Below are 16,708 nucleotides of genomic sequence, written 5' to 3' on the forward strand. Positions count from 1 at the left end.
GGGATATGGCGTGGAATTGGTCGAAATCAATAAAGTGTCTGGTTTCTATGGAGTTTTCTGCTATAGCTGGTCGAGAGTTTTCATGTTTGTAGTCACTGATGTGTTCTTTAACCCTTGTGATTATTCGTCTGTCAGTTTTTCCTATATATACCTACTAGCTGCCCGACCCGGCTTCGCACGGTTGTATTAATGGGGAAAAAATGAGACCAAATCTCTTATTTACAGTTATAATAAATGAAATTAAATGAAAAGTAATGAAACTTAAGACAATGCTTTGTAGTGTACCTAAGAAAAAACGAATAGCACCGATGGTTTTTCGACTCTCGAGCACGCAACGTTGTCATGGAGACGAAGTACCCACTGTTTACCGGGCTTAAACACCAATCAACATTGATAATCAGTTTATTATTAATTAGAAATTATTAATACCATTAATCGAAATAAAAACTATCCTATCTCTCAAGTTGGAAAAAAATTACACATAAATGCCAATTTTCATCGAAATCGGTTGACTTGGTGAAGAGTTCACTGGAAACAAACATCAGGACACTGGATTTATATATAGGTATTAAGAAGACATATAAGCGCCCTATATATACCTTTGTATACGCGCCCGAAAAAAAGAGATAGAAGTGACTTACGTAGTTGCGAGCGACTACGCAAAAGCTACTTCGGCACCGACCGGGGCAGCCAGCCGGCCGTGTTCACGACAGACCGGCGAGATGGCTGGGGCGTATCTGCGAGCGAGCCGCTGGACGGAGGCAGACGAGATCGCAATCAGAGCTACTGCTGATTGCGCGGGATCGATTGGAAGAACGGTACAAGTGCGGGTGGAGAGGGGGAAGGGGGGGAGGTTGTTTGAATTAACTCCGTTATCAGAAGCGAGTGAGCTGACGAGCCCGCCTGACGGACTGCAGGACTACGCAGTTGCGGGCTGTAACAGGCGCACCGGCCCGCAGCATCAATTGTTCCGGACACCGCGCGGGAAATTATTTGTGGATGACGTGGAAATGAATCCGTGGCAGACAAGCCGCTCTCTCTCCCAACACACGAGCTGCGAGCCGACACGGTCTGGGCACAGAAGCGCAAAACAGCGGAAGATTATTGACACGTTTTGGTCGAGAGAAAACTTCAGTCATTTTTTATGTATCTTAGTAAATTGAAACGCTTTCAACATTCCGGACCAAACGACACAACAAGCTTTGACCTGAATCGTAGCCATTTTTGGTTTTGAACAGTTACTGCTGATTGTGTGGGCAAATGTTGCGAACCTTACTTAAACAATTTCGATAAAAGTTTTAAAAAATTTTGATGTGAATTATGTCCGCCACGCGATTTGAGAAATATTCCTGCATACATTAAGACCTTTAATATTTTTTTTATATTTTTGCACGGTAGCATTCAAAAATTAAAAATTAATATTTTATATTTTTTTTTTAATACGTGACACAGGACTTTAATCAAACGACGTTTTGTTCTTATAGTCACAAGAAGAAACATATGTTACATCTTAACTTATCTTCTTGACAATGATGTATAAATGGCAACAAGTTTAACGTTTGTAAATTGTATTTTTTTGACGTAATAATGTCTTATAAATCGATGAATGCCGGCTCCATGCACGAAAAATTATCACGTTCCGCCTGAGCCCAGCGTGCAAGAACCGGCCAAACCACCGTGCGAGAAAAACTTCTATAATATCAAACTAATTGTTCGTGATTATATTTAAACAAAATTATTTGAATTAAATTTTCATAAAAACTGTAAATAATATTTGAAAAGTAAATTAAATATGTAATTTTTCATGAATGTTTTTTCTTGTGACGTTATCACGTAAAAATTATCGTCCGTAAACCGAATTTTCGACAACCCCCCCCCCCCCCCTTTTTTTTTGCAATTCAGTAAAACATACGCCATAGCGACATGAACGCGGAAGGTTAGTTGTGGAGGTGGACCGGTGAAGAAACAGACGGCGACAGACGCGCGACCAAAGGGAATAGCGAAAAGGGCTGGGAGTGGCTGCCCCTGGGACCCGCGAGACAGGCGTGACGGCACGAGTGTCTCAGGGAGAGAGCGAGTCTCCTCTAAGAGGCCGTCTCGCCCCCTCGTCGGCTCGGCTTGCTGACTGCCGCACCCACACCTCGCTGGAGACATCGCGCCGACCTGCCCCTGGCTGACGCCACCCGCCACGCACGCGAGCCGCGCGCAACAGCGTCGCAACTCTCAGATGACGGCTGGCGTCATCTTGCGGCTCCGCCAGAGGTTCCGGCAGATAACAAAAAAAAAACAAAAAAAAAAAAAACACGGGATTGAAACTCGGACTGCTCAGCATCGTTGGATTTTTTTTAATTGTTATCTTTGTTTGAGATTATTGACGTGATAACGTCTTATAAATCGATGAAAGCCGGCTGCACGCAAGAAAAAGTATGACTCATTGTCTCGTTCCACCTGAGCCGAGCGTGCAAGAACCGGCCAACCACCGTGCGAGAAAATCTTCTATTATATCAAACAGGTTAAGGCGGGCTTTTAAACTAATTTTTCGTGATTATATTTAAACAAATTATTTAAATTAAATTTGCAAAAAACTGTAAATAATATTTGAAAATTAAAAAGTATGCAATTTTTCATCAATGTTTTCTTATGACGTTATCACGTAAAATTATCGTCCGTAAACCTACTTCACAGACAACCCCTTTTTTTTTAATTTTTTAGGATTAAGTACTTTTTTACACGTCTTACTCAGCCTTAGAAACCAAGAAATATGATCTTCTTATGAGTAACAAACAGCATGATTCATCAGATTAAAAAACCTAATTTGAACATGCGCCATTTGCACGTTTACACTGTATGTCCTAGAAAACACCTGAAGAGCGGACAAAGTAAAATGAACCCGCAAACACACAGAAAACAAGCCAATCAATTTTAAAAGCATAGTCAAGGCAGAGATTTCCGTGCAAAGAACAAGTCAGAACAATATCACAGCCCGGAAGAACACAGTGAACCGACAAATTCTAGACAGTTGTGACTATAACAGTTGACACAAACAAACCGAGCCGAGCCGTCCATGCATCTGACATTTAAAATCGGCTGATTTTTTGCTTGTTTTCTGCGTGTTTGCATGTTCATCTTCCTTTGGTCAGATATACTGGTTTTCTCGTTGGCATAACAGTGAAATCCTGCAATGGAGTATGTACAAAAAAATTTGTTGTCTGTAAAGTCGGTTTGTGGACGATAGTTTAACGTGACAACGTCATAACAAAAAACATTGATGAAATGATTGCATACTTTTATGAATAAAATTGAATCATTTTTATTGAATTATCACTATTTTGTATGGACACAAGAAGGAGTGAAATGAAATCTACAATTTAATTGATAAATTTACTTTTATTTTCACTCATTAATTCAAATATGTTTATTACTTTAACGAACAGATTATTTTAACTATAACTTTTATACATGTTTGCTATTTAACGTCTTCCGATCTGTGTTATTCTGTTAAGGATAGGACGATGATAGGAAAAGTAGGAAACGAATGGGAGTGTTTCCAGTTTAATGTGCCTCGAAAAAGTCAAATCGATGGTTGTTCCAATCGAGTGGAAGAGAGATAGATGCGGCGCAAGCGTACAATGGGCGTAACGGGACACAGCGTAACGGGACACAGCGTAACGGGACACAGCGTAACGGGACACAGCGTAACGGGACAAAATGTGTAACGGGACACTTTTTCGTGCGTGCAGCCGGCGTTCATCGATTTATTGGACGTTGTCACGTCATTAATGTTATAAACCAAACGATCTTCCCCGTCGCAAGAGTCATTCAAAGGAAGAATTGATAGGGCAAAACTGTTGTGTATATTTGCGTGACTTGTGCAAACAGCAGTCTCCACCACGCCCGCAGGGGCTGCAGTGGTCAAGTAGCTGGGACCAGGCCGCGGAAGGGCAATATCCCAGCGCCCGCCTCGCCGCTGCAGATGTCTGCAGATGTCTGCAGGCGGCGAGGACTCCGCCCGGAGGCAGACGCAATAACGTGGACTCGGCGGGCAGTTATGAGGAGTTACCGCGAGCCGTAACGGCGAGCAGAGCCAGCACACGGACTGCAGGACGCCCCCGCCCCCCGCGCAGATAGCGGTAGTTTTCCACCCAAACCCGTTACGCTCGTTCTTCGAGACGACCAGCGTGTGTGTGTGTGTGTGTGTGTTCCGACGCATCCCTGGACGGAGGCAACCCGCGACGCTCGGATTGCGAGGCCCCTTGAGGGTTAGGCTACCCGCGGAGCTTGAGCGAGCTGCTATCAGAACTTTCGGGTCGTTACCGCAACGCCGAACGTACAATAACGCCGAATGCCAAATTGACCGCAACGCCAACAGCTAGAAAACTGCTGTGTACCACAACGCCGAAATACAGTAACGCCGATAAATGTTGCCCGGGAGAGGGGGGGGGGGACACAGGAGCAAAATTAAAAACAACTGAATGAATTTGTGTGCTAACCTTACATAACCTAACATTTGTGGCAGTCCTGCAATGACATTTTTGGCGTTGTGGTAATTCGGCGTTGTCGTACACAGTAGTTTTCTAGCTGTCGGCGTTTGTAGTCAATTTGGCATTCGGCGTTATGGTTTTCGGCGTTTTTGTACGTTCGGCGTTGTGGTATTTCGGCGTGGTGTAACGTCTCCGAACTTTCTCGTTCATTTTTCCTGCGACTCCCGCACACCTTGGCCGCGCGGAGAAAGGAATATTCTGGGCTGGAAATGCACCTGGTGCGTGTATATAACCCCACTGTCCGTGCAACGACGAGTGCAGAGCAGCGTGCGACAGCTACAGAGACCGCAACCAGACACGACTCAGCGAAGCTCTGCCCGCCCGCCGCGCTGACCGAGGGACAACATCGCCATAGGGATAAGCCCTGTCACCACGGGCCACTAGTGAGGGGTTGGTTTCACTCGTCGCCAGCGGCGTGGGTTCAGGGTGTAAGTCCCGTCTTGGCGGAGATATGACTCACTCGGCGAGGAGCGAATTGGAAAAATTTGAAGAACGAGTAACACTGAGGACGATTAAGGAGATGTCAGGGACGTGGCGAGTGGTTAACTTCCTGGTGTGAGTATTACGTGACCGGGCAGCACTCGCCTGGCGAGTGTGCGCGCGAGTGGTGACTGGCTGAAGGATTCCGAACACCTGACGACTCCCGAAGAGCGACCCCGCGAGTACACGAGAGACTGGACGAGTCGGCCAGAGGTCGATGGGTTCCGGGGAGGACAACAGGGGGCGACCAGCACATAGCTAGCGACACTCGCTCGCCTCGCGAGTAGCGAGCGTTTGACTTCGGAACGCTGGAGCCTTCCAACGACGCAACTGGGTTCGACTCCTAGCGGCAAGTCCCGAGGGCGTTCTGCTGGAAGGATGACGACGGGTCCAGACAGTGATGCGGGAACGTGACCATCCGCAGTTCGTCTCTTGGCGGACTTGCGACTTGGCGGTCGCTGGAGAATATGGCAGTGAGGCCCCCACCAGACGTCCAGCCAAGAACGAGGCGAGTAGCCATGCCAACAGAAACCTTGTAGTCGGCGGTGGTTATCTTAACACCCAAACTGAATATTATATACTCTGTTCATAAATTTAAAAAAAAAAAAAACTGTTTATTGTGATAACGTTTACGTGCTCCAGATTTAATGTAGGCTACTCTGCTGGGTAATCACTTTCACATTGTAATTTTCCTATCATTAGCAATAATATTTTAATAGCATCAGCGTAGCAGTTTCACAAATACTAATTTACAATAATATATGAACTGGAGTGAATGCCTATTCACAGTTTTGATCCGCTCTGTTAAGTTTCCTTGGTTAGTGATTTTGATTTGTTGCGGGGATGTTTAACACTTTGTTACTCTTCAATGCTCTTTAAAGGTGAATCAGTGAAATATAATAACTGGAAATCCAGTGAAGGTTTTTTTTAGTACCTGGTAAGTTAATGTACTTCATTGTGAATCTGTGTCTAACGAACGGAACTCATCGAATTATTATTAAATACCAATGTTGAATCAACGAATAAAAAGTTGAAAACTTAGGATCCTCTGAATCAAGTGCAGCAGTTTTAAAATATGTTTATTAAAATTCCAGTTATTTGACAGTCCTCATTTTAGTATGAAAAAAAAATTCAATTGTCTGTTCAACTAGTTCAATGTAGCACAAGGCTAAAAATGAGCAGGTGTACTGTGCTAATATCATTGAACAGATTCTATAAATAAAAAATTGTTGCCTGTAAAGTCGGTTTACGGACGATAGTTTAACGTGAAAACGTCATAACAAAACATTGATGAAATGACTGCATACTTTTATGAATAAAATTGAATCATTTTTTTTAATTATCACTATTTTGTATGGATACAAAGAAGGAGTGAAATGAAATCAACAATTTAATTGATAAATTTACTTTTATTTGCACTCATTAATTCAATTATGTTTATTACATTAACGAATAGATTATTTTAACTATAACTTTTATACATGTTTGCTATTTAACTTCTTCCAATCTGTGTCTATTATGTTAAGGATAGGACGGTGATAGGAAAAGTAGGAAACGAATGGGAGTGTTTCAAGTTTAATGTGCCTCGAAAAAGTCATAATCGATGGTTGTTCCAATCGAGTGGAAGAGAGACAGATGCGGCGCAAGCGTACAATGAGCGTAACGGGACACGGCGTAACGGGACGATGTGCGTAACGGGACACTTTTTTCGTGCGTGCAGCCGGCGTTCATCTATTTATTAGACGTTGTCACGTCAAAAAAAAAATACCACGCAATTCTGGTTTCACTGTTTCGCAAATAAAGTCTGGTAAAAAAAAAAAAACATATTCTCGGGCTGAATCCCCGCACGTGGCCATGATGCAAGTCATCGCGAGGTGGCTCGGGTTCTGTAGGCTCGCCTGTTCTGCGGCCGCGCTATCGACCCCTGGTCGTCACACCTCCGACCTCCGCGGCTGCAGGCTGTCCGCGATCCATCAGCACCGCCAGGGGTGTGGGGGGGAGGGAAGGGGGCCTACGAGGGCTACTGACCACCGGCCAACTCCACCCCCTCCCCTGCAACCCCCGCCTCGCGCCGGCATAAATCTTGCAGCAGCTGGCGGCGGTGAGAAGCCGGAGTCGGCGTGACGAGGAACTGTCTCTCCCTCCCCCTCCCCTCCCCCACCTCAACAAGGGCCTTCCGGAACTTTCCGGAACTGTCCCCCCCCTTCTCCCCCCACCATGTGTCGCGGGTCCTATGTATACAGGGAAGGGCACTTCAAAAGAAATCGATCAGATGAATAAACGTCTTATTTCCGGGGTCGATGCGGCATCAAAATTTAACGTGCCAACTACATATGTTCGGCGTTGCGTAACAAAGATTTTCGTGCACTAAAAAAAAACCTTCAATAAAAAGCATATTGTAGCCTAAATTCACACACGTCTTTGTAAACAAAACAGTTCTAAATATATCTGCTACAAACGTACTGTTTTTTAATTGAATTATTTCGATAATTAAATGCAATGCATTTTCCGACAGTAGTGGAGCGTTGTACTTTGCAAATAAGTAACTTATATTTTTATAGTGAATATTCGAAACTTAGTTAAATTAAATATTATAAAAAACATAATCGAACAATTATATTTGTTGGCAATTTTATTCTAGTAACGAAAAATTAACCAATTTTGTTTCCTAATTATTTATTATCATATAAGATATTATTTATTTTTTGTAAATATTTTATGCACTCAGAGCCTGGTCGGTAAATGGTAAATGAATAACCACTGAGTTTCACACGGGGCGCACGTATAAACTCTAGAATTCACTCCGCCCAGCGCTTCTGCGGGATTTAACTTCTCTTTACAGACAAGTTTGTGTCGCGTCACGTCTGAATGAGATTGCTATTGATTCTGGCTTTCATCCTTTATGAATGCTTAGTGAATATCCTGCGTGTTTCAGGACAGGGGACAGCCAGTGTCCGGAGGGAGTCGTCGCATAGGCTCAGCTGCGGTATTTTCAAGGACATTAAAACTGTTATAGCTGTATGCATATAGGCGCTCATCCGAACTTAACCTAAACGAAAGTAAAAATTAATTAAATGCCATTCATACAATTAAAAATAAAGGGCTGGTCATGAATTTTTTTGCCACGCAGTCACAGATATCTACAGTGGAAACGTGCCGCGAAATTAGTTTTCTGATGCACTATGACTTAGTGAATTTTAACATTTTTATTTTTAATATTTATGAAGTACATTATTCTGCGTGACTATATCAGCATTGTTTGGAATAATACTTGTAAAAAATAATGAAGCTTAACTAAGTAAAAATTTCAGATGCATCAGACTGAATATCGTATTTATGCGTTAGTTCTTCGTTTACAAGGCAATGAATACAAATAAAATTTCTGTCTTTTACTTCGCTAGATAAAAATTGTTAAATGTAAAGCTTAAAAGTAGCTATATGATCCTAGAACCAGACTTAGTCCATAATATTACAACAGTAAAACAATGATCTAAAATTATTTTAATTTTTCATATAATGCCCATTGTGTTTTAAGCTTAATTTTTTTTTTCGAGATTTGCCAAAAGCAAATTAATTAGTGGTTTTCAATAATGAGTGAGTTTACTTACTGGATTTTAATGAGAACTAATGCAGTTTTGGTAAAATATGAAAATGTAAACTAGGCACGTATATTGGATACGGAGATGCATGATCGGTTTCAGCGCACACACACACGTTGCGTCGACCCGGTGGGAACGGTCAGGAATATAGGCAACCCGCAGCGCACCACAGCTGCGCGGAGATGTACGTGTGGCAAGGCGCAAACAACGCAGCGACAGCGGGATCTATCTCACGTCTAGTGCGGTCTGCGCGTCCCGTACCACTGTGCGCTGCATATTGCATTACGTGAAGCTGATCAGGCGTGCTCCTGACAGTTCCACAGCGAGGTCCGAGCAAGTCGTAATGTCATCTGTCTGGATTCACTCCAATTGGATATAGTTTCCAAAACCAATTATTCCAGATAAACACGGTACACGCTATAGAACTAATTCTATTAAAGAGTAAAGTTTTTACAAGATTTTAAGACTTAGTTTATTTCATACAAAAATGCCATAATAATCTATTTACAGTTAAGTAATATTTAATAAATTACGTTTGTTAGGAAATGAATTTCTATGAATTCTCAAAAAATAATAATTATTAAATCGTTATAATAGTACCGGTATTTATCATTTAATACTTAACAATTATAGTCATTTAAAGTGTGCGGAAACGATATATTATTAACTTTATAATGAATTTTAATAAGTGAGAGGTATTTCAATAAAACTCAAAGTCCTAAATTAGGTCCAAGACGGAGTTTAGTAGTTTTAAAGACTTTTTTGTTTTTATCGGAAACGTTTCAATATATATATATTAACCTGCGATCATATAGTCGGTGGTTTACCCTTTCGGTCAGCAAATTGATTAATTATATAGTCGACGTAGCTGCTCCGGTAGAGAATTCTAGTGGCGGGTTTGGAACTACGTGTGAGTCACGTTCAGAAATTGAGTGATTTATACTGAATACTGTTCCGTTTAATTAAAATATTTTTTATTGAAACATTTTGTGATAAAAATGTTGTTTGAAAACTTTTCAAATGTATTTATATAAGTTAAGGTTATGTTCCGTATGTATAATCTATGTTCATTATAATTTATTAATAAATAACATTTTAATAAATATTAATATGTTAAATTAGAACAACATTTTGCAAATTTATTGATTTTATAAATTAAATAAAATTTATCTCGATTATTTTACTAGTTTAAATAATTTTACAGACATATTAATATTAATACTGAATACTAAGTCTTTATTAAATTAATTTTTTTTTTAAATTTCAAAATAATTCAGTGTCTTAAATCAAAAAGAAATATAACTTATAACGCACGCATATAAGTACACACAACATTTTTTCTGAGTTACTCATTATATTATTTTTGTTCAGAACTAAAAATATGTTGAAATTTAAAATATTAGAAATAGAGATAAGAAAATTGCATAAACGCATCACATTCTGTTCAATTCTTACATATACTGTTGGTCGCCGAATTCCAGGTATAGAAATGTCTTCGTATAGTCTGCGATGTGACATTCTTCAAGCCAGTTCATTTCGCATCATGGCCTTCCCTGCGATGAACGACATTAAGTGTGCGTGTGTATGTTCGGGGAAGCCTTCTTTTCACAGACGAGAGAGCCAAACTCCCAATCGTGCATCTTCGGTATTTTTTGTCCATTGTAAATAAATATGGCGGTGTTGATAAAAGGAAAGACCATAAACAAGGCAACGGAATTTATTTGTACGCCACAATATTTTTCGTTTGCCGTGTGTCCGTGAATTTTTATTTTGGACAACTCATGATAACTAATGGTCAATTAGGTTAGGTTAGCTACATTAAAGATACTGTGAAATCATGTAAATTGTTTCCTATCGCTGGATAGCTACATATTAAAAAGTTATTTGCTAAGCAACCGTAAAATTATTTTATATTATATTTAATGTAGCTATACTTACCTAACATAACCAACCATCCACAATGTTTTAAAGTATTTATAATGTAGCTAACCTATCCTAATCGACCGCAAAATGTTATGCCACACCGGTTTATACAATGAGATGGAACGGAAACAAAGCGAGCATGAACTTCGGGGAACTTCGGGTGTGGCTCTCTCGTCTGTGAAAAGAAGGCTTCCCATGTGTCCGTGTGTGCGCGCGCTGACGATACGTCATCCGCCACTCTTGCCAGACGATGTAACTCTTTGGAATGCAGCCAGCAAAGAGCGGGGAATGTTTCCGGTACGAGAGGTGGGTGGGGGTGGGGGAATAAGCGATATACTTTCCAGTCTCCCGCATAGACTTTACTGATCCCATAACAACTTCCGGAATATTTGTTTTACGAAGTTCGGTTGAGGGTTCGTGCTGGGAAAAACTGCAAAGTCGTTTAATGTTTTGAAAGATTATTCTTGAACCATATTTATGACCCTATTCACTTTGAGATGATTTAAAACTACATTTATAATAATGAGTTGACCTTCTTAGCTTTATGATACTGTCCTAGGACAACAGTTATAGCTTTAACGCTCCTATTTTGTTTCAGGTTTAATTCTCATATTTTAAACACTTCTTATTACTTAACTGTTTTTTCCCTTCAGATTGTATCCACTGAAAAAACATCAAACCTACAAAAAGATTTTCCAAAATATCTTTTTAAGATCTACTCTAAATATCAATAAAATTCTCTTGATTTCTTTTAAGTGATTTCAGTCTTAATTTTCTTGTTCTTAGTTCTTAGTAATATTCCAGTTTTCTATTGCACCGTATGATTAGAACAACTTGTAAAGTGTTTTTTTTGTTGTTTTTGCAATATCAACCGAATGGTTTAAAGAGAAGATATGCCACTAACGAAATCATAATTCATTCATAGCCATCATTTAATATAGGTATTACAATATATGGTTGGCAATTCTTAAGATCGCATAAAGTACAATTTTAATCAATCTATAGTCACTAGTGTATACAAAATTATTAAGAGCTAAACTATAAATCAATTACACAAAAAAATATAAAATTTGAATTAGATTTACCATCATTTCAAACTATATGCGCAATTCTTTCAAAAAACGCGATTCAGTTTCTTTCTTTCGCTTTAGAGCATGTGGTTAGAAATTGTCAGGATATATCCCATTTTAAAATTGTTAAATACACTCGTTACTTTACCATCACTATATTGAGCCACCCAAAAAAAAATGAGAACATGTTTGACCTCACCTGATGAAGAATAATAAGCATAAATAAAATATTCCGTCGCTAAACAGTGTAAACTCTGTGAAATAGTACCACAATGCAAACACAGTGGTTTGCTCGATGTTTTGGGTGTCTCATAAACAGGGTGCGGACCATCAACTGGACAAAGAGCGGCTTAAAGCAGTGTCCAGGTAGTGGTGTCACACTATGGTTGTCGGAGTGACACTGTTTTGAACGCCCGTTTTTGTCCAGATTGTGATGTCACACTATGGTTGTCGGAGTGACGCTGTGCTTAGTGCCCGTGTGTGTCCATATTGTGATGTTACACTATGGTTGTCGGAGTGACGCTGTGCTGAACGCCTGTGTGTGTCCAGTTGTGATGTTACACTATGGTTGTCGGAGTGACACTGCGCTGAGCGCTCGTGTGTGTCCATATTGGGATGACACACTATGGTTGTCAGATTGACACTGGTTTGAGCGCCCGTGTGTGTGGAGATTGTGATGTTACACTATGGTTGTCGGAGTGACGCTGTGCTTAGTGCCCGTGTGTGTCCATATTGTGATGTTACACTATGGTTGTCGGAGTGACGCTGTGCTGAACGCCTGTGTGTGTCCAGTTGTGATGTTACACTATGGTTGTCGGAGTGACACTGCGCTGAGCGCTCGTGTGTGTCCATATTGTGATGACACACTATGGTTGTCGGATTGACACTGGTTTGAGCGCCCGTGTGTGTGGAGATTGTGATTTTACACTATGGTTGTCGGAGTGACGCTGTGCTGAGCGTCCGTGTGTGTCCAGATTGTGATGTTACACTATGGTTGTCGGAGTGAAACTGTTTTGAGCGCTCGTGTGTGTCCATATTGTGATGACACACTATTGTTGTCGGAGTGACGCTGTGCTGAGCGTCCGTGTGTGTCCAGATTGTGATGTTACACTATGGTTGTCGGAGTGAAACTGTTTTGAGCGCTCGTGTGTGTCCATATTGTGATGACACACTATTGTTGTCGGAGTGACGCTGTGCTGAGCGTCCGTGTGTGTCCAGATTGTGATGTTACACTATGGTTGTCGGAGTGACGCTGTGCTGAGCGCCTGTGTGTTTGCTTGCAGCACCAGCGGAGGACCCGGAGTTCGTGGAGCAGATAGAGAACATAACGGTGCCGGCGGGCAGAAACGTGAAGCTCGCCTGCTCTGTCAAGAACCTCGGCTCCTACAAGGTGAGTGTCACCAATCGCCCTCCAGCGAGGTCCCTTCCTGGCATGTTCCTCAAGGACATCGGCGACCTGGACACACTAAGGGTGTGCAGAGATTCAGAAGAAACCACGCAATTTTAAAACTACTGAAGATATCTAAGTGATGTATGTTTACGGTAATAATTTAAGAATGCCCTGAGGGCGGATAGATGTTTATTTTTCCATAATTCATTTTAAAATTGTATTTTTAGAATAGTGAAAAGAGACATTCGTCAAATATTTCACTGTGTGACAGAGTTGTGTTTGATTTAGACGAATAATAACCTTTGCCTTTCCTGGGAATCAAACCCAGAAACCCTGGTAAAAATTCCTGCTTGCATCCAAATGCACTGCGTATGTCGGCCGCTGAGTCAACAGGCAGTACATGTTCACTGTCACTGATCATGATAAAGCCACTGTGCAAGAATATACGACACACATGTTATGCCGGCCTCGGTGGTCTGAGATCAGCGTACTCGACTTTCAGCTCTGGGGTCATTGGTTTGAGCCCACGTTGGGCATGGGTGTTTTTAAGTTTAGTTTGCTAAGTTTATTGGCTTAACGGGCCCTCTTCTAGTCAACGGCGTAGTTGTATCAGTGAGTTGGGATGATAAACGTGACGCTCGCCGGTGCTTCTGGCACTGTATCGCCTCTAGGCGCAAGGCTCTGAACTGGCGCGCAGTCTTCTCATCAAGCATAGGGCACCCGTGAGATTCAAGTGATATCAATAATATCATATGGCGAATAAATGAAGATATAGTTGTAATGCAAGTATCTCGGGTACTTTCAAGAATCTCTACCATGATCTTTCATGTTAAAAAACTATTCTGAAAACTCGGTGGTCCAATTTTATTCGTCTAAAAAATACAGTTTAAAAACGAAATATGGAATCAGAACTACTAATCCATTGACAATTCTTCTACGGGATTCCATGAAAGATTAGTTTTAATAGCTGATCTGAGGTTTTATATGTATTATAACAACAAGTTGTTATGACTCATTACTAGAGACCGGAAAAATTCGCGATTTCAAATCCCTAAAGGATAAAATCCATGATCCTCTATGCACTCGTGCAAATTACATCTGCTGTTTGGTTACCGACTCGTAACACATGTTGACTGGAATGATCGTGAGTCGCTAATTATTCTGTTAATTATTTTTCATTGACCCAGAGTTCTTCAGGTAAACTGTGGCCCGATCACTGAAGCATAATAATTTCAAAAGTATTTGGACTCTATCATATCGCGAAATGAATCCGCGAATTTTACAGGTCTCTACTCATTACGCGTAGAGGCGAGGAGGCTTCAAATGCGGGAGTCGTAGTCAGCCTTAGTGCTCCTGCTCTTGTAAACTTCGAGCGTTCAGCCAGGGGACCACCTTAATCCTGACAACTAGGTGTTCTTCAAGCGTTTATCTGGTAGTGTTGTCGCGCGACAGTCCCCCGCACGGCTCTGGCTTCAGGTCCCGGTCAGCGACAGTGGGATTGTCGCGACGCGCCGACAATGTCGCTGGCACGGCGAGCCGCTACTGCAGTGCACATCGGCGCGCGTGGAACGACCCCCGCGTCTGCTATCGATTACAATTAAGTCGTCCGCCGGCGCTGGTAAAAGGAACGTAATGCGACAGCATCACGCAATGTCGCCATTAGCGCTCTGGATTCTTCAGGCGGGTAGTCAAAGGTAAATTTCATCCATCTGAAAGAATAATACATGACATTTTGTATTCTGCTCGGTTTAAAAACATGATAGGGCATAACCATTTCCCACTCTCTCCCTTTTTTTTCTTGTACCGCTATTCGTGGCTGAACCAGACTGACCTTTAACTGATAATTCGAACGTACGGATAGGTGTGTTCTTAACACGTGATTGGTGGTCCTAAAGGCCTCTCCACGCCCGATCAGTCCGAACATTCAGTTCGAACTTATCATTCGGATTAGCACAGTCGGAACTACCGAGTGTATGCAAGAACGGTTTACTGATCAGTTGGATTTGATGGACTGACGAATTGATGGTTTTTCCATCAAATTGTAATGTAGGCTCGAGAGCTGTCAGTCCTAACTGCCATGTGTGGGAAACAGTGTATCGCCAGTCCAAACCATCAGTCAAAAAAATAAAATCAATCCATCAGTTGAGTGTTGTAGCAGACATCTTTGTTTATACTCTTTGGTAGCTTTGCAATTTATTTCCTTTTTTTCTAACTAAAGGTTCAACTGCAATTGCAACATCCAAAATTTCTTTCATATTCTGTGATGAAACGATACATCCTACAGCAACAGCAACCTCAAGACTGATCGTGTGTTCAGTTCAGTCCTAACTGTCAGTTCAGACTGTTCATTCCAAACTGAGCACCTGGACTGATCCTGCGTGGGGACCTTAACAGTTATGAGCTAACCACCCGAGGCGAATTTAAGGAAAGTAATAAATTGTCACATTGTAAGAAAATTAAGTCATAAATTATAAACCACCTTAAGTAAAGCAATCAACAAAATGAAAAAAGGGATCTTTACAATGTTCTATTCGTTAAAAATATTAGGTTTGGGATTAATAAAGTGGGTATAAATGAAATTATAAGTAAATGGCCAATATTTAATGGGAAAATTTACAAAAAAGTTACGAAATTAAAATAAGCTAAAAATTCGGAACACTTCATTTTACTCAAGCTGTCAAAGTTTACATAATAGAGTAAAGATCATCATATCAATAGGATTAAAAGCGGAGATAATTGGGTATAAGAGGAAAGAAATTGCTAAAGGATTAAATAAAAAATTGAATTCTTGAAAAAAAAAATCGCTTGAAGGAGTTGTGGCTGGCGCGCACCTCTCGCAGGAGGCGACGTCCCCAGGAGCGATACAGGGTCGAATGGGGCGTGTGATGCGGAGGGCTGGAGGTGTGGAAGGATGCGATTATAGGGCGAGCACTTTGTCCGGGATAGGAGGGGGGTGGCGGGGAGTCAGAAGCGGTGAGGCGGGGGGCAGTTTAGCAGCGATCGTGAAGCCGAGAACTGCTCCTGATCGCTCCCGCCTCCCTCAACAGTAATAACACTTGACCACTCCTCTCGCAGCTACTCCTCGCTTCCAGGCGCTGCTGAAGAGTGTGGCAAGTCTGCCCTCCGGGAAGCCTTGTCACCTCTCGCCGGGCAGACAGAGGCTGTGCTGGTACACACTTCTCGGGACTCTTGGTCTTGACAGTGCCGTTACACACTTCTTGGGATTCTTGGTCTTGACTGTGCCGGTACCTACACACTTCTCTGGACTCTTGGTCTTGACTGTTCCGTTACACGCTTCTCGTGACTCTTGGTCTTGACTGTGCTGGTACTCATTTCTCGGAATTCTTGGTCTTGACTGGCTGGTAGACACTTCTCGGGACTCTTGGTCTTGACTGTGTCGTTACACACTTCTCGGGACTCTTGGTCTTGACTGTGTCGTTATACTCGGGACTCTTGGTCTTGACTGTGCCGGTACTCATTTCTCGGAATTCTTGGTCTTGAATGTGCTGGTAGACACTTCTCGGGACCCTTGGTCTTTATCAGGGCTTCCGTGGTTAAGCGACATTGCGGTGTTGGTGTGTGCCGACGTTTCGCTCTGCATTTCAACAGGCATCTTCGGGGCACTCGGAGGTGTGAAGGTTGTACGTGTACTTGCCAGGGATTTTAACTGGTGGCCAATCACAAGAGACCACCCTGCTTATTGTA

General features: G+C 41.9%; 1 protein-coding gene across 1 annotated transcript in view; it reads left to right on the forward strand.

Annotated features, from left to right (window-relative positions):
* The window catches only part of LOC134533495 (protein CEPU-1-like), a 299,931-nt gene that overhangs the window by 162,173 nt on the left and 121,050 nt on the right, over positions 1-16,708 (forward strand). Inside the window, exon 2 of the mRNA XM_063371018.1 lies at positions 12,897-13,003. Coding sequence (XP_063227088.1) covers positions 12,897-13,003 — 107 coding nt within the window. The remainder of the gene's footprint in view (positions 1-12,896; positions 13,004-16,708) is intronic.

Source organism: Bacillus rossius, chromosome 6, assembly GCF_032445375.1.
Source record: "Bacillus rossius redtenbacheri isolate Brsri chromosome 6, Brsri_v3, whole genome shotgun sequence".
NCBI classification, from domain to species: domain Eukaryota; kingdom Metazoa; phylum Arthropoda; class Insecta; order Phasmatodea; family Bacillidae; genus Bacillus; species Bacillus rossius.